The sequence below is a fragment of the Melanerpes formicivorus genome, unplaced genomic scaffold (genome assembly GCF_026170545.1).
Source record: "Melanerpes formicivorus ecotype bairdi unplaced genomic scaffold, bMelFor1.0.p_v2 SCAF_1, whole genome shotgun sequence".
NCBI classification, from domain to species: domain Eukaryota; kingdom Metazoa; phylum Chordata; class Aves; order Piciformes; family Picidae; genus Melanerpes; species Melanerpes formicivorus.
This window is the reverse complement of record NW_027142353.1, coordinates 61913305-61932543: the sequence shown is the minus strand read 5'-3', so window position 1 is coordinate 61932543 and position 19239 is coordinate 61913305. Positions and strand designations below refer to the sequence as shown.

The following is a 19239-nucleotide window of genomic DNA, read 5'->3' as shown; positions in this document are numbered from 1 at the left end:
CATGAAGTTCAATAATGACAAGTGTAGGGTCCTGCATCTGGGGAGGAAGAACAACAGGTTAGGGGCTCCCCTGCTGGAAAGACGAAGAAAGACCTTACAGTCCTAGTGGGCAGCAAGTTCTCCATGGGACAACAATGTGGCCTTGTGGCCAAGAGAGCCAATGGTATCCTGGGGTGCATCAAGGAAAGTGTGGCCAGCATGTCTTGGAAGGTTCTTCTCCCCCTCTTCTCTGCCCTGGTGAGACCACACCTGGAATACTGTGTCCACTTTTGGGTTCCTCAGTTCAAGAGAGACAGGGACCTGCTGGAGAGAATCCAACGGAGAGCCATGAGAATGATCAGGGGACTTGAGCACCTCCCCTATGAAGAAAACCTGGGACTGTTTAGTCTTGAGAAGACTGAGAGGGGATCTGATCGTTGTGTATGAATACCTGAGAAGTGGGTGTCAAGTGGATGGTGCCAATCTCTTTTTGGTGGTGCACAACAGTAAGACGAGGAACAATGGGTACAAGCTGAACATAGAAGATTTCACCTCAACATGAGGAGAAACTTCTTTACAGTGAGGGTGATGGAGCACTGGAACAGGCTGCCCTGTGAGTCTCTTTCTCTGGACACATTCAAAACCCATCTGCATTCATTCCTGTGCATACTACCCTAGCTGATCTTGCTTTGGTAGGGGAGTTGGACCTGATGATCTCTTGAGGTCCCTTCTAACCTTTACTGTTATACTGTGAACTGCTACTGCTCATTCCATACAGAGGACACTGCAGAGTCCTTCACTGCCTGTTCAGGACAATGTTGTCAATAATGGTTAACATTGTCTTACAGTAAATCAGTCTACTTAAAACCCCAAATCAAGGTACTAAGTGAAGAAGAACCAGTTCATGCCTTATGGTGTCTGCTTTCTGCACACACTGAAGATGAGAAACTTCACTTTTAAAAAATAGTTTATTAGTGTATAGAACAGGGAATTTCTTAACCATGTTCACATGAGAGTTTTCTAGTGGGTGATCACATCTTAGAGTCTGACTGTGAATGTATTTTACCTTCTTGTTGACCAATAACTGTTTTCAGGTTTTCTGTTCCTTCTATGAATTATATGTAACAGTATTGGAGTCCCTCCTCCCCATTAATCAGGGACAGATCTAAATCTAAATATAAATTTACCCTCTTTGAGTGTAAAACTATTGCCCCTCATCCCATCACTACACTTCCTGATAGAATAGAATAGAATAGAATAGAATAGAAAGAATAGAATAGAATAGAATAAATAGACCTTCAAGATCATCACGTCCAACCCATCAACCAATCCAACCCACCTAAACAACTAACCCATGGCACCAAGCACCCCATCAAGTCTCCTCCTGAACACCTCCAACAATGGTGACTCCACCACCTCCCCAGGCAGCCCATTCCAATGGGCAATCACTCTCTCTGTATAGAACTTCTTCCTAACCTCCAGCCTAAACCTCCCCTGGTGCAACCTGAGACTGTGTCGTCTTGTTCTGGTACTGGCTGCCTGGGAGAAGAGACCAACCTCTGCCTGTCTACAACCTCCTTTCAGGTAGTTGTAGAGAGCAATAAGGTCACCCCTGAGTCTCCTCCTCTCCAGGCTAAGCAACCCCAGCTCCCTCAGTCTCTCCTCATAGGGCTTGTGTTCCAAACCCCTCACCAACTTTGTTGCCCTTCTCTGGACTCATTCCAGCAAGTCGACATCCTTCCTAAACTGAGTCCCTCCATCTTTCCTGCAGGCCCCTTATAAGTATTGAAAAGCTGCTGTAAGCTCTCTCTGGAACCTTCTCCAGGCTGAATAACCTGAACTCTTTCATGCTGTTCACAGAGAAGGTGTTGCAGCCATCTGATCATCTTCATGGCCCTCCTTTGGATGTGCTGAAGTAGTTCATGTCTTTCTTGTGGTGGGGGGTCCAGAGCTGTACACAGCCCCTAAGATTCTTGATGTTAATTCTTTGTAACTGAGCTGAAGAAGTGATCATGGAGTCCCTCTATAGGCACTTCAGGCATGTTTGCTCCTTCCAAAATGAGTTCACACATGCTAGGTTCAGTGTTGGTTTTGCATGTTAGGAATCTTGAGTTCTGACTTTTACCTTTAGCTGGTAACAGTAGCTGCCTTAGTTTTGGGAAGGTTAGTCCAAGCTGTGTGAACCCTCCAGCTGTTTCTAACTCCTGGAGACAGGTTTGTAGCTTGCCCTGTTTGTTTTAAAACTCAGTTTTGAGAACTGCACTATTATGAACATTTTCTGAAATGGACCTGGGTGCCTCTATGTTAGATGCACAGCTGTGGCTTGAGAACTGGAATTAAACATGACTTAATAAGGGTGGTATTACAGACAGTTTGCAATGCTGTCAAACTTGCTTGAAGGATGTACTTTATGCTTCGTTTTCAAATTGATTCAGTGGTGCTGTCAGTAGTAAAACATGAATATTTTACACTGCCATAAAGGTAGTAGTCCTCAGAATACTATCAGGGACATTTCTGAGCAATTTTGAACATCTCTTAAATACTTTCCTGCCTGTAACCTCAGGAACCACTAACACCTTAAAATTGGCTGAGGAGAAAACAGGGAGCAGGTAAAAAAGGTTTGAGTATTAATACTCATTCTGTGATTCTATCATCCTTTAGATAGCATCTCCCAGAGCACAGTACAGAGGCTGGATAGGAGTTGAAAAGGCCTGAATAGCCATGATTAGTAGAGAAGGCTGACATCCTAAGCCTTCATATCAGTGCGTGGATACTTCAAGTGTATTCCTCTGTCGCTGCTTAAGAACCCAGGAGCAGCAGCTGACAGAGTGGAACTGGCAGGCTGAGACTGGCTTGTGCAGACACTGTTAGTAGCTCAGTGAGGTGCTTTTCCTTGCATGTACTTCAGCAATGCAAAGTTCAAGCAGCACTTCCACCCTCCAAACTTTTATTGCTAATGAGGGCCCTCTATTCCAATCTGTTTCTTGGCAAGGCATACTGTGAGAGGAATGAAGTCAATTTTGTTAAAAGTTTCTGTGGGAGGGCTGTAACAGCATTGTTAAAACTCATGTCTGGACAATTCCCTTGGTACACTTCTTTGCATCCTAATTTCCCCATGAAGCCTAATTAACAACATGTCAGTGTTTACATCTTTGTTCAGCGCTTGTAATACCGGGGATAGTGTTTGACATTTGGAATAGAGACTTGAGACGTGAGAAGAGCTCTGCAATTATTTTATTCAGGCTACCAAGGGGGAAGGGGAGAAGTAAGTTAAGAGGTAGGGAAGAAGTTAAATGTTTAAATTAATAATTTTTCAATTTATTCTTTTAATTTTCCCCCTTACCACTTCAACTTAACCTTGCTGAATCTTCTTTGGGCCCCTTTTGTACACAGATGTTTCTTCTGGGGGGTATCTAATGTTTCAAGAAATAGAACTCTTTTGCCAGCTTGTGTGTGGTGACCAGGAGAGGAAACATTGTGGGCTCACTCTGCAAGCACTTTTAAATCTAAGTTCTGATTTCCTTCAGTTGAACACAAGTAACTTGAGTGCATTTACTAATGGTCATAAAATTAAACTAGCCATGCCTTTTAATAATTCAGATGGACCTTTTTTGTCTCAGTACCAACCTTTGTTTCTCCAGACCATTATGTGTTACGAACACAATCTCATTTTTATTTCCTAGAATTCTTATCAGTGGCTGTTTTTCATTTCCTCACTTCATTTCCTTGTTTGTCTTGTAAGATGTATTGCACTGACTTTCTCCAAGGCTATTTTAATCTTTATTTGCACTATGTGTAGATGGTAATAGCTAAATGCATACATTTGCTTATATAATATTTTAATTGAGAGATTGTTTTGAATGTAATTTTTTTTCTGCAATGTAATCTCAAAAGTGTGTAGTAAAAACTTAGACAAAGGCTAGTATTGTGGTTTTCTGTTGTAGAATTCATTTATAGAATACTGTTGAGTATGATAGTAGGAGGAAAAGATAAAGTTCACAGTATCACAGTATCACTAAGGTTGGAAGAGACTTCAAAGGTCATCGAGTCCAACCTGTCACCACTGACCTCATGAGTAAACCATGGCACCAAGTGCCATGTCCAATCCCCTCTTGAACACTTCCAGGGACATCAACTCCACCACCTCCCTGGGCAGCCCATCCCAATGACAAATTACTCTCTCGGTGAAGAACTTTCTCCTCACCTCAAGCCTAAACTTTCCCTGGCACAGCTTGAGACTGTGTCCCCTTGTTGTGGTGCTGGTTGCCTGGGAGAAGAGACCAACCCCTTCCTGGCTACAACCACCTTTCAGGTAGTTGTAGAGGGCAATGAGGTCTCCCTGAGCCTCCTTTTTTCAACCTTCCTTGGATCAAATATTTGAGGGCTTGAACCTATGTCTTTGTTCACCTATCTAAAAGTTAAATCTAGCAGCCTCGAGCTTTGCAGTAAAATAAAGAATTGCAATAAGAGAATATCTGAGTCCATACATATATACATTTAGTGATACACATGTGTGGATATATGGAATGTACATTTTTCCAGTAATCCATTTTCTGAAGGCTTTTTTATGTGCCTCTTGGAGATGAAAAATAAAATTATCAGTGTTTGTAGCAACTTCACTTCAGGAGTTCACAACACTTGAAAGGCATGTCAAATGCCTCTGAGAAAAATCTGCTTTCTCTGCACAGATGACATTGGATTATATGGTGTAAATACTTTTTAAGACTGTCCATAAAATGTATTAGACATCTCATTGCCTCTACATGATGTTATCAGAAGCAGTTTTTTACCACTGGGTATGTGGCAGGTTTGTAGCCTCTGACTTTACTGCTCGTTGGAGTGATTGATGATATGTATCTGCTTCACTTTTCTCAGCTCAGCAGGACAGTTTGAGCATCAGCTATTAAAATGTCTTTAATAATAAATTTGGTTTGTCATGCTAGACTGTTTAGTAGAAGGTGATTATAATAAGTGTAATTTTTGTTCCACATACAAAGGGCAGGACTTCAGCATCTTCTTCTTGGTGCTGTTTGAAAGTTGCTTGAAATAGTAGTGATCTGACAATGCCCAAGAATCTTGTGTTTATGAGCAAAACAGATTAGCATACAAACATTAAACCTTAACTACTGTAAAATAACAGCAATTCTGGGAGTTTAAATATAATGAAATTTTCTCTTTAAATATTTATAAGGCAGCAAAGATGTTTCAAGCTCGCTGCAAATCCTCAAATGTGGAATTTAAAACAGATGGAATGAATATTTAGCTTTTCCCTCCAGAGACATCACAGGCAATGAATGCATTGAGTTAACAAAATAGTTAAAGGGAAATAGCATTAAAAAGAAGTATGAAATGACTGTCTAGATACTATAATTTATCTAGATATGCTAAATACTGTTTTCCCAGCTTTTAATATGGAAACATCGTGACTAACTTTGCTCTCTTTTGCCAGCGATTATAAGTTCAGCCAGAAATAGTCAGTCTCGTTACGCCAAACAAATACTGTTGGGATGCCTATGAAAACTGCTGCTGTAACTTCATGGGACAAGTACTGTCCTTTCAGTGCCTTTTTTCTTTTCCTTCCTATGTGTCTGGTCATTCTCTGAGCAGTGTATAAAATCAATGTCCAGTCTTGCAGTCATTAAATATAGTCTGTTATAGTTCACAGAATCACAGAATAGTAGGGGGTGAAAGGAGATTATCTAGCCCGACTCCCCTGCTAAAGCAGGTTGGCCTAGTAGAGCATGTTTGGGCAGGATTGCATCCAGGTGAATTTTTAATATGTCCAGAAAAGGAGACTCCATATCCTCTCTGGGCAGTACTTGAAGAGATGAACAACTCATTAAAGAAAAAATAATCATAAGATGTTTGAAGTCACATGAGTAATGTTCATTAAATTTATGCTGTTTCTGCTGGATCTAGCTGGTTTCTGCTGAATGAGAAGTGACTCTTTTGCTTAGTCCCAGATTTCCTTGGGTTACCTCATAAAACTATAAATGGGTAAACTGGGCTTCAGGCCCAGTTGTGCAGACATTCAATTGCTTTTGGTTTTTTTGCTTTTTTCTTGAAACATCAACATAATGTTGTGCATAGGCTTTATACATCTATGCAGAATTATCTTTGTGCAAGTAGAATAGCAAACTTGAGTTTCGTTACAGAGAACCTGGTGATTCTGTGCTGTGATGCTTCATGTCTGGAAGGTATCTGAACAGGTCACAGGAATCATGCTTATTTCTCCCTATTGATTGGGCAGGGAAGCTTATGTAGCTGTATGGAGTGCAGAGACTGTGGATATGTAAGGTTGAGTGGCTGAGTTAACTGGCTTTATACTGATACCATTACTGAGATGGTAATGTCCTTTGTCAGATCTTGCTGTTGGCAGTGCATGGGCTGGTTCACTAGAGAAACTTTAGAGTGCCCAGATTTTGTGGAGATGTTATTTGAATCAAACATACTTTTTTTTCTTTATCTATTCTTTTAATGCCAGACCTTAGAGTTGCTGTTTCTCTGCTGTTACTTCTCCTCTGAAAAAGTTAACAAGTCTTAGTACAGTGGTCTCAAAGGTCCAGGGTTTCATAGTTTCATAGTTTCATAGTTTCATTCAGGGTTGGAAGGGACCACAAGGATCATCTAGTTCCAACCCCCCTAACCATGGGCAGGGACACCCCACAAGAGATCAGGCTGGACACAGCCTCATCCAGCCTGGGCTTAAACACCTCCAGGGACGGGGCCTCAACCACCTCCCTGGACAACCCATTCCAGGGCTTCACCACTCTCATGGTGAAGAACCTCCTCCTCACATCCAGCCTGAATCTTCCCACCTCCAGCTTCATTCCATTCCCCCTAGTCCTATCACTACCTGAGATCCTGACAAGTCCTTCCCCAGCCTTCCTGTAGGCCCCCTTCAGATACTGGAAGGCCACAATTAGGTCACCTCGGAGCCTTCTCTTCTGCAGACTGAACAGCCCCAACTCCTTCAGTCTGTCCTCATAGGAGAGGTGCTCCAGCCCTCTGCTCATCCTTGTGGCCCTTCTCTGGACACGTTCCAGCACCTCCACATCCCTCTTGTAATAGGGGCTCCAGAATCATTCACAAGGCTTGTCTTCTGAGAGTCAAAAAAGAGCTTCTGCTCCACAGTCATAACACTCACAGAGGATAATGGTGCCTCCTTTCCTTCCAACAGACTCAAGTTACTGTTTTTATGAAAGGTTGTACTGCTTCTTGGGATCTTTCACTGGTGAAGCACCAAAAATGTTGCAGTTTGCCTTAGAGATGAAACTACTATGAAAAGATGCTAAACACAGTACAAAACCAAGCAAACCTTGCCGAGTACTGTGTCCCAAAAGCTGAGGAGAATATCAAATACCAAGAGGACCTCTTGAGCTCTCTCTTCCATCTGGTAGTTTCCTCTGTTCCTCCCAAATATAAGGGAAGGAGGAAAATGCTAGAGTTTGCAGTCAATGCATCTTGTGAGCTCACTGGCACAAATGAGAAAATACCCATAAGTTTCCCCTTGTTATTTTTAATATGTCCACTAGCCTAATAAGCACAGTATGCAATTAAAAATAATTAAAGCATTTTAATTACATCAGTCTATTAATCATTGGTGAAATATGCATATAAATTACTTTTCATTCATTTTGCAGCAAAGTCTCAAAGCTGAGGCAAATGCTTCCTATGCTGTTTCCACATGTTCCTAAACAAGGTGAAGACAATTTCTGCTATCTCAGATGAGTGCACAACTCCATGAGTACCTAGCAAATGCAGCCCAACCACGCTCAAGTATCTTGCCTTTTTTTTTTTGGTAGGGTTTTTTTGTTTGGTTGGCAGTCTCTCTTGTGCTTCATTGGTGTGGTCTCCTTCCTCAAAACCGACTACTCACCTAGCTCTTAATTTTGCCGGGAGGTAAATTGCCCCATCAGAGCTTCATCAGTAGAGGCTTTCAGCCCAAAGATTAGATTGCAGCATGTTCTGTTGGTGTGGCTCAGCAGATCTATTCAGGGGCACAGACTCTGTCTAGATGAAGTGCATGTCATCTTCTGGTTAGCCTTGCAATACTCACTGTTCATTCCTGGTTGCATTTATAACTGTAGAGGGTTGTGCATCAGGCCAGTAAATCCACTTCCAGATGACTTCTCTCAGTGACATATGCTTCCTATGAATATATTCTTCCACAGTGTTTAAAGCAGGACTCTTTCTTACTAAGATATTTCATTTGCTTGCAGCAGCACTGAGTTGCCTTTCAGTTGCTCTAAGGCTGTATATGAGATGAGGTCTCCAGGTGGATGTAGAGACTGCCTAAAAGTGATAGTCTTAAGTGAAGGGAAGAGCCATATCTTCAGCTCCACTACCAGTGGGACTATACTACCAGTGGGAGTAGCAGCAATTGCTGGTATTAGTGCTAACAACTTCAATAATATGAAGTCTTTTTGAACTGAACTGTGAGGTGTTTAATCTATTCAATATATAGCTATGAATCTAAAAGGCAGAGAAAAAACTTATTTTGTCCTTGAAAAAGCAAGAAGTTATGCACCCATGCTTCCGTAACAGTGACTCCAGCAAACCTTTGTGATTTCTTTGTGTGCCAAAAGCCATGTCCAAGCACATCAGAACTTCCAGCTGCTGCATCCAGATGTATGCCCTGAAACTCTGCCCTGTCGCAGGCAAGGCATTTGACAGTTTTGCACCCCTGTTAATTTTTGTCTGCCTTAGTAATCCTTGGGCTAGAGATTATCTTTTATTAAGTACATGAAACTTGCCTTGTATAAAGTGTTAAGTCTCAGGTTGCTAGATGCTGCCCCTTTTCCAGTCAGCAGGGACTTCACCAGGTTGCCATGACTTTTCAAATATGATGGACAGTGGTTTGGCAACTTCACATGCCAGTTCCCTCAGGAGTCATGGATGGATCTCATTGGGCCTCATGGACTTGTGCACCTTTAGGTTCTTCAGATGGTCTTGAACCTGCTCTTCATTTACTGTGGGTGGGTCTTCCTTTTCCCACTCCCCACCTTTGTTTTCTGGAGCTTGGCCAATGCAGCTAGAGCCCTTGCCAGTACACACTGAGGCAAAGTAGCCTTCTCAATATACTTTGTGGCCAAGTCTCCATTTTCCTTTTGGAGAGGCCCCACATCTTCCCTGGCTGCCTTTTTTTTTGTCGCTGATATACCTGAAGAAGTTCCTACTCCTTTTGTGTTCCTAGACAAGTTTACTTCTGTCTGTGCTTTTGCTTTCCTAACTGATCCCTGGCTGCTCAGACAACTTCTTTGCAGTTCTCCCACATGGCTCATTCTTGCTTCCATTGCTTATGGACTCTCCAGTTTTTGCCCAAGTAAGTCCTGGAGTACCTTGTTTATCCATGCTGGCCTCCTGGCACTCTTGCCTGCCTTCTTCCTTTTTGGTATGCACTGCTCCTGGGCTTGGATGCTGATTGCAGTGAAAGCTCAGTGAATGCAGTGAAAACTCCTCTTCATCCTCTGTCCTGGGTTTTATTTTTAAATGTAGCACATTGTGAGCACTGCATCATGGAGCTTGCCAAGTGTTGCCTTTGCTCTCTTGGACTTTGTATATCAGGATGTCAGAAAGGCTTAGCATTTCCTGAAACTTTGCCCTACTGGGAGATGTGGTGATTCTGTGGTCTTTCAAATTTTAATGTTGGGCTTGAAAGGAAAGAATCTGTTTGTGCTTCAGTGGATTTATTCTATATGTTTATTATCACAACCTTATGGGAAGTTTTTGTGCTCAGCTGACAATGTAGTTTATCAATTATTGTTACAGAAGAGTCACAAGGGTTGTATTCATTCACATTTGGCTTAGGTACACGTTTGCTTTGCCCAGACCTCCAAACCTGCCAAAGCCCAAATGTGGAAAGTGATGTGTATGGTAAAGACCAGACTGGTGAGGAGGGAAACAATAAAAGCCATTAATGCAGGACAACTAAAATTTTGCCTGTAGTTAGTATAATAGAATATTGCCATGTGTTTATTGTACTGTATTTGTGATGTGCTGGCAGTTTTTAGTTTCTTCTGATCTTTCTGCAGTAAAGTCAATTTATTTGGCTATTCTGCCTGTCCCTACAAGGCATATGGTGAAATCATGCTACCTTCTTTTTTTTGGTGAGTGGCATTATGGCATGGCTGGCATTTGTATTCTGCTGCATGTGCATTTCCAACACAAAATGACCAGGGACCACTTTGCGTGGACACTGCTGGGAATGGCCTTCAAAGAGGAGTTCTCAGGGCTGGATTTACGCTAAATAAACAGAGGCCATGGGGGGGAAACTGTGATTCATTAGGACCCCTGGTGTAGGTTAAAGTGATAAAAATAGCTGCAGGGCATCTTAAGTTAATTTTAAAATTAGAGAAGTGAAGAAATGCAATCCAGAATATTTTGTAAATTGTCCACTTTTCAGAGGCCTCTGCTGTACTCTCTGTTCAGTAATAACTAGGCATGTAAGCCAGAGATAGCCAAAAAGATTCAGCTGTTACAGATTCAGGTTCTGTAAACACAGGCTTTCCTAGGCAGTTCTCTCAATACTAGTATGTTTATCTCTTCTGTTCTACCAAGACATGTTTCTGCAAGTTTTCAGGTTTTTATTCTGATTTGGGACAAGATGCAGGAAATAGAAGCAAAATACCAGAAAACCCTTATATATATATATATATATATATATAAAACAGATAAACTTCACCACATTGTTCATTACAATTGCTTTAGTTATTCATGGAAATGTTCCATAATACACTAGTGAACGTGTGTGCTGTGTGTTTTATGTAAAGCAGGCATAATTATTTGACTCTTGCCCGTGTGCACTTAAGCAGAATGTTATGGACGTGAATTTTTCAGTCTTGTCCGTTGGCAAAGTTATGACGGCTCCGCGCTCTCCAAATAAGCCATGTTAAGGAGATATGCCCTGTGTTTAACTTTGCAGATCCAGAATGCTAATGATGTGCTAATAGCACCACTGGAGAAGTTTCGGAAAGAGCAAATCGGAGCAGCAAAAGTAAGTGGCTGTGGAAGCAGTTCTCTTTCATTTCATGTTTATTGGAGTTTATCAGTGTGTTTGGGAGGCCGGGCTGAAAACATGCGTTTGGTATTCAAACATGCTTGATGCCATCTTCAGTAATGTGTCTGTAAACAATGCAGAATTCTTTGCTTCCAGAGAAGGACATAGAGATGGAGTTGAAGGACTGATTATATGCATAGGGTGTAGCGCTTGCTACTGTTGTGCATTCTTACCATCTGGAGTTGTGTTCATCTTCTAATGTCTGCATTTATGTTATGTTGCATGTTGGGTTAAGCCAGAACCTCACTGAGAGTTCAAACATCTGCTCTGGATGTAGTGGCCCTCGAGTGTCTGTTTTATAAAGACAAAGAAAAAATATCTATGCTGCATAATCTCTTTGCATTTCTGCTTTCCCTCTCCACTTTACATGGCTAACGTAGTGCAGCAATTCGTAGTGCCGTGATTCATATTCATTTTGCCAAAGTATTCCTGTTCATATTGTCCAGGGATTTTCCCATGGTGGAAGTGCTCCAGTTGTTGACTGAAGCTAGTACTTTTGTGATAAGTGTTACATCTGTGTCAGAGAAACAGTGCAGGTTGTCTATACGAGGGTTCGGTAGTCAGCCCAGCAAATCAGATATGCTGGGGAATAAGATGCTTGAATAAACAGTGTGGCCAGCAGGAGCAGGGAGGTCATTCTGCCCCTGGACACTGCACTGGTTAGGCCACACCTCGAGTACTGTGTCCAGTTCTGGGCCCCTCAGTTTAGGAAGGATGTTGACTTACTGGAACGAGTCCAGAGAAGGGCAACAAGGCTGGGTTTGCTTAGCCTGGAGAGGAGGAGACTCAGGGGTGACCTTATTACTCTCTACAACTACCTGAAGGGAGGTTGTAGACAGGCAGATGTTGGTCTCTTCTCCCAGGCAGCCAGTACAAGAACAAGAGGACACACACTCTCAGGCTGCACTAGGAGAGGTTTAGGTTGGATGTTAGGAAGAAGTTCTATACAGAGAGAGAGATTGCCCATTGGAATGGGCTGCCTGAGGAGGTGGTGGAGTCACCATCATTGGAGGTGTTCAGGAGGAGACTTGATGGGGTGCTTGGTGCTGTGGGTTAGTTGTTTAGGTGGGTTGGATTGGTTGATGGGTTGGACGTGATGATCTTGAAAGTGTCTTCCAACCTGGTCTGGTCTATTCTATTCTATTCTATTCTATTCTATTCTATTCTATTCTATTCTATTCTATTCTAAGTCAAGAAGAGCGATTTTCTGTCTGATCCTGGAGTCTTAAGTGGTTTATCAGTAATTGCTTTGATCACAATCTCAGAGACATGCGTAAAGGCTGTGATAGTCAGTTAGAGCTATGGTTAGTAACAGTTCCTTCCCTCTACATAAATATACTAGTTCTGAGGTATTTTGCATCTTGTACAAGCACTCATAAAATTTTCTGGGAGGTTTTCCATTTGCAAGGTTAACTGGGTACAAAAAAAAGTCCCTTTGATGTTGTAGCCGAGGTTGTGCTGCACTCAAGCTTAGAAAAAGAGCAGAGCTATTGGAAAGAGCGACCAAGGGTTCATACTTTTTGTACTGCTATTGTGGATGCGTAGCAAACAGATGAAACTGCTTCCACACAGGAACTGAGCAAATGCTTGATGAGAATTTTTACTGTGAACTTGAGGTCAGATTGCTCTGAAATGGATGTTCTTTACCCTCTTACTTGATATGTTTTTGTGTACAACTGTATTCTTCTGTTGTCCCACCCCTGTGCTGCTGTGAGACGCAGGGCTGAGAGTTTATTTACCGTGCTTGCTGCATAAATCAGAATTCAATCTAAGCACAAAGCTATTTTTAGATTTCAGTCAGTTTTAGTTGCATTGTTCAGTCCTGTAGCTTAACAGGGTAACATTTTTTCTCAGCAGAGAGCCCTGTTTGAAAGCCTAACCTGCCATACTATTAACTGTCCTGGTAGGTCAAGAAGACAGTCCTCAGGTGGTTCACAGGACTCTCTGCAGAGTTGTCGAAGACGCTCATGTCTCCTTTGAATATATGACACAGTAGATGTCAACACATATTTAAGATCTAATTGAAGATGAATCCTTTGGGGTTTGAATCAACAAATATTTAATGTTAAAGGCAGAGTGCTGCAGGACAGTCCTCTCTGTTCAGTGTATTGCATGGTTTCTTTTCTGCATTTCTTCCAGACATAATATGGGCATTTGCCCATTGTATGTAATTTGTTGAAGCAGTAATCGTTTTGACTTGCCTGTGGTGCGAGGAGAGAGAACCTATCTCTTATTCCAGTGTCTAATGCACTTTATTATGCAGCACTCTCTGTTTCAGACAGTCTAGGATACTGGCTTACCACATTGATACCATATAGAGGGCTCTCCCAGCTCATTGTTTTATCAAATGTCAGATATCTTCTTTCCTTGCCCTGTTCATGAAGTTCAACTGTCAAGCTAAAAACGAGATTCAGACTGCCTGCATAACCCAGAACTCAATACAAACATTTGCCTCTGAATTTATTTTTGTCAGCAGAAGTGATTACAGTTGGCCTTTGACTAAATGAAATCAATGTAAAGCAGGTTTTGTAGTAATTTCAAAATAACAATATGTGATCTAGGAATAATGAGACCAGTATGAAATCAAGTTGAAATTTAGGCTTTCTGAAACTCATTGTTAATGAAGTAGAGAGCATGGTGTGAGTGCTTACTCCTGTTCATTGGGCTCAACCCTTGATCATTTATGAACTCTTGTATGGGATGAGTGAAGCTGGCTAGTTAGTTATCTGCAGTTAATGAAGGTTTGCACAGAAATTGGGCATTTTGAACTCTGGGGTGATCTGAACTGATTCCCAAACAAAAAGTTTAGATGCTTTCTTATTGCTTGGATTTCCACAGCAAGATTCAGAGGACACTGAGAATGTAATTTTTTATTTAAGGTCTTTTCTAAACACATTAGCTGAATGGATCGTGTGTCAGTTGGGGATTTTTGCTCTGAAATTTACTCAGCTCTGGTGAGACCTCACCTGGAGTACTACATCCAGTTCTGGAGCCCCTATTACAAGAGGGATCTGGAGGTGCTGGAACGTGTCCAGAGAAGGGCCACAAGGATGATCAGAGGGCTGGAGCACCTCTCCTATGAGGACAGACTGAAGGAGTTGGGGCTGTTCAGTCTGCAGAAGAGAAGGCTCCCAGGTGACCTAATTGTGGCCTTCCAGTATCTGAAGGGGGCCTACAGGAAGGCTGGGGAAGGACTTCTCAGGATGTCAGGTAGTGATAGGACTAGGGGGAATGGAATGAAGCTGGAGGTGGGGAGATTCAGGCAGGATGTGAGGAGGAGGTTCTTCCCCATGAGAGTGGTGAAGCCCTGGAATGTGTTGTCCAGGGAGGTGTTTGAGGCCCCATCCCTGGAGGTGTTTAAGCCCAGGCTGGCTGAGGCTCTGGCCAGGCTGATGTAGTGTGGGGTGTCCCTGCCCATGGTTAGGGGGGTTGGAACTAGATGATCCTTGTGGTCCCTTCCAACCCTGACTGATACTATGATACTATGATGTTTAAGCTGGTTGTTTTTTGGAGGTTGTTTTCTTTTCCCCCCCTTAGCAGTAACTTAAAACATTGTGTAGAATTGTGGTTTTATTAAAACCAAACTTTCTCCTGTTTGTCTGTCATCCCTCTCCTCCCCCAAACCCCGCCAGCTACTCTGTGTGTGTGTGTGTTCCCCTGTGAAGAGAGGCTGAGATCGTGCAGAATCTGCAGGGTAGCTGAAAGTTACATGCTTCTAGAGCTGTGAAGTCTCAATTACTTTTGCAGCATAGCTTCTTACGGACTGACATTTAAAGAGATTAGGTATAGTTGCACGAGATTAATTGTATATGCCTGTTGCATTGGAAATGTTGGCAGTAGCCTGGCATGCAAGCAGCTGGTCTTTGTGATCAGCCTTATGTTGTGAGAGCATATTTTATAAGCAGTGGTGAGTGTTGGATTTCCTTGCCTAATTGGATGATTGGACTTTACAATTATAAATTTTAGTACCTAGTTAATTCCAAAAAGTTTTGAAGGAGGGGAAAAAAAAGGATTAGATAGTCGTATTACCAGCATTATTATACAAGAGAGAGCTCTTAAAAGTGCTTACTGGGCTTTTTCTTTCCTTCTTTTTTTTTAAACAGCAGATAAAAATCATCTGGAGATAAAAACAAGCACTCCCTCCTGCTGTCCTGCCACACACACAGCAAAAAGAAAGGAAGGGGGAAAAAAAAGGGGGAAATGTTATAAATGAATGACAATTTTTTACTATGACAATCATAGTTTTAATAATAAGTAACTTTGCCAGATTTTTACTAGCCTGGTGAACTAAGGTCTTCCCATTGTTGTGTTTAACATAGAGAATGAGAGCATTTTATTCTTTCTTTCAAACTATATCAAGTTTAGGAGAAAAACTATGGCCACAGAAATCAAGGAGAATACAGAGGATAGTGTATATCCTGTTGTTACAAAGCTGTATTTCAAATACAAGGGCAGCATAAACCCAGAGGGCAAAGTTCAAGTGGTTTTGGAACATCACAAGAATAGTATTAAAGACCAATTCTTCACATGCTCTTAAAACCCCCAAAGATCCCCAACAAATCTGAGAAACATTCCCCATAAAACATCATCAGTGTTTGTAATCAAACCAGCAGTACACAAATCTGCATCACTTGCTCCTCTCAATATATACTACTCACTCTTATGTTTTTATTGCACATACTTCAGTTCTTCCTTTTCTGTACACACTCAGTTTAAATAAAGCTGAGTTCTCTCCAGAGACTACACAAACCCAGCTTTGCATTGGATAGCCTCTTGATTTACTCCATCTGAGTTTAAAAAAATGACCTCTGCAATTACTGTAGAAACGCAAGCAAAAGCCGGGTGAGGTAACTGGGAAAGGATTTCAGGCACGAAGCATTTTGCCTTATTTGGTAAATGTGGTCTGCAAGTCCCCAGCTGGTAACTTTGGTGAGATCATTGTGTGATGTGTTATGTACAATAAGGCTAAATTTTCGTGTTTCTTGTTAGCCATTGAGCAAAGTATTTAGCAATTTTTGTTCCAATGTTCATTGCCCTTTAGTACTAGTTAAATCAGATCAAAGACAGAGGAAGCACTTTTATTTTTAAGACTTTAAAGGGGAGATTAGCTTCTTCCTTACACTTAGAATAGAATAAACCAGGTTGGAAGAGACCTTCAAGATCATCGTGTCCAACCTATCAACCAACACCACCCAACCAACTAAACCATGCAGCCAAGCACCCTGTCAAGTATCCTCCTGAACACCTCCAGCGATGGCGACTCCACCACCTCCCTGGGCAGTCCATTCCAATGGGCAATCACTCTCTCTGTGTAAAACTTCCTCCTGACCTCCAGCATGAACCTCCCCTGGTGCAGCCTGAGACTGTGACACTTCCATCTGTGTGTTTCATAGAATTATTTCTTTTGTCCAAGAAGATTATTTTTTACTATTATTTATGTTCATTCATTCATTTGAAGCTGTCACAGAATCACCAGGGTTGGAAGAGACCTCAAAGATCATCAAGTCCAACCTGTCACCACAGACCTCATGACTAAATCATGGCACCAAGTGCCATGTCCAGTCCCTTCTTGAACCCCTCTAGGGATGGTGACTCCACCACCTCCCTGGGCAGCACATTCCAATGGCTAAGGACTCTCTCAGTGAAGAACTGTCTTCTGACCTTGAGCCTAAACTTCCCCTGACACAGCTTCAGACTGTGTCCTGTCAATTCCTTTAGCTTGGGAAACAGATTCATGTTCACTGCTGAGATCAATTTTCCTGCATCTTTGTTCATATCTATATTCATATGATGCAGGCACTCAGGAGCTGGCACACTGTCCCTGTTTCATTTGGATTGTCTGGAAATTGAGTCACATGGAACAAAAAATTCTTAATTTTTTAGTCTACCAGAAAGTTGATGGAAGGATCTTTTTGTATAGGCATCTAGGATCAGTTAGAAATGCTAGAATGTCCATTTGTGGACTGGTTTCCTTGATATCAAGTTGTAGCACTGGGGGTCCTTTAAGTGAGAAAAACAAATGGCCTTCCTCTAGTAGTTATGCTGACAGGTGTTTCATTACAAGCATCTGTAACTCCAGGTTTGCTGCTCCTATCTGCTTGTTTTGGTGTACTTTAAAGTCTGTCTGAGCCATGGAGGGTAGTGGGCCAGGAGAAGGGAGCAAAAATAGAAGCCAGGACAGGATAAATGAGGGTCAAATGTTTTGAGTTAAAATGCAACACAGTTTCCAAAAAAAAAATTACTACTACCAGAGGAAATGCAGCAGATCAAACTTCTGTTTCAGGCAAAGCCTTTAAACAACTTTACATGAGACATTATAATTTAGTTGAGATGGTGGTTAGTGTAAGAAACCTGAGCTGCCTAAAGAGCTGGCTAATGGAGAAAGAGCAGTGAGTTTTGTTGATGGCAGAGATTGTCTGGCTAGAGAGAAGTCACTCATTTGAAGGTCTCAAGGGACAATCTGAGATTGGTCTGTTGTTTTATTTTCAGTACTGACCAGGTGCAAAAAGCAGTCTGGGGCTAACGCAGTTGGGGTTGCCATAGTATCATAGTATCAGTCAGGGTTGGAAGGGACCACAAGGATCATCTAGTTCCAACCCCCCTGCCATGGGCAGGGACACCCCACACTAGATCAGGCTGGCCAGAGCCTCAGCCAGCCTGCTCTTAAACACCTCCAGGGACAGCACCCCAACCACTTCCCTGGACAATCCATTCCAGGGCTTCACCACTCTCATGGGGAAGAACCTCCTCCTCACATCCAGCCTGAATCTCCCCACCTCCAGCTTCATTCCATTCCCCCTAGTCCTATCACTACCTGAGATCCTAACAAGTCCCTCCCCAGCCTTCCTGTAGGCCCCCTTCAGATACTGGAAGGCCACAATTAGGTCACCTGGGAGCCTTCTCTTCTCCAGACTGAACAGCCCCAGCTCCCTCAGTCTGTCCTCACAGGAGAGGTGCTCCAGCCCTCTGATCATCCTCGTGGCCCTTCTCTGGACATGCTCCAGCACCTCCATATCCCTCTTGTAACAGGGGCTCCAGAACTGGAGGCAGTACTCCAGGTGGGGTCTCAGCAGAGCTGAGCAGAGGGGGAGGATCACCTCCCTTGACCTGCTGGCCACACTTCTCCTGATGCAGCCCAGGATCTGATTGGCTTTGCAGGCTGCAAGTGCACACTGAGAGCTCATGTTGAGCTTCTTGTCCACCAGAACCCCCAAGTCTCTCTACTCAGGGCTGCTTTCCAGCCAGTCACTGCCCAGCCTGGATTTGTGCTGGGATTGCCTTGACCTAGATGCAGGACCCTGCACTTGCTCTTATTGAACTTCATGAGGTTGGCTTGTGCCCACCTCTCCAGACCATCAAGGTCAGGAGTATTACAAATATAGGAGGAAGACTGGAAGATTGGGACGAAAGTACAGTATGAAATAACTGAACATGAGGAAGTGGGGCTACTCAATGGCCATGACACAGGTGCAAACCAAAAGAAATCTGCTGTACCAACAAACAGGTCAAGTGGCAATCTCTCTATGTTATAGGCTTTTGGGGATCTCTCTCTGGTAGATAGAAAAATACAGATTTTCTTTAGGTTAATCTAAACCTTGAGGTTTGATCGAGTATTGGAACTGCAAAAAACAAAGTTGCAAATTGTGATTATAAGTATATTTAATTCCAGTGTGTTGGTCCTACATAGGTTTTATCTGAGAAATAATGCAGAATATATTATCCCAAAGAAGTTCTTCACAAAAAGAGTGGTTGGCCATTGGAATGTGCTGCCCAGGGAGGTGGTGGAGTCACCATCACTGGAGGTGTTTAGGGAGAGACTGAATGGGGTGCTTGTTGCCATGGTTTAGTTGATTAGATGCTTGAGTGATGAGTTGGATGAGTTGATTAGATGTTGAGTGATTGGTTGGACTCGATGATCTCAAAGGTCTTTTCCAACCTGGTCTATTCTATTCTATTCTATTCTATTCCATTCCATTCCATTCCATTCCATTCCATTCCATCTAATCAAATATATAAACTATTATTAACAGCTGCAAGAAATTAGAAATTGGGAGGCTGAACTTAAAGTAAGAACTGGTTTCATTATGGTAAATTTTGGTTGTGATAGTTTTAAGAAAAGTGGGAAATTTGAATACTTCTTCAGATTAAAAATTGCTTTAAAAGTTTGTTGTTTCATCTTAGGTTTTGCTATCTGGATTTCA

The 19239-nt window shown here is 42.3% G+C and overlaps 1 protein-coding gene across 2 annotated transcripts in view; it reads left to right on the top strand.

Annotated features, from left to right (window-relative positions):
- The window catches only part of ARHGAP42 (Rho GTPase activating protein 42), a 196435-nt gene that overhangs the window by 96600 nt on the left and 80596 nt on the right, over window positions 1-19239 (top strand). For both annotated transcript variants that reach the window (XM_068145259.1, XM_068145268.1), the window contains exon 4: window positions 10904-10975. In XM_068145259.1, the coding sequence (XP_068001360.1) occupies window positions 10904-10975 (72 nt within the window). The remainder of the gene's footprint in view (window positions 1-10903; window positions 10976-19239) is intronic.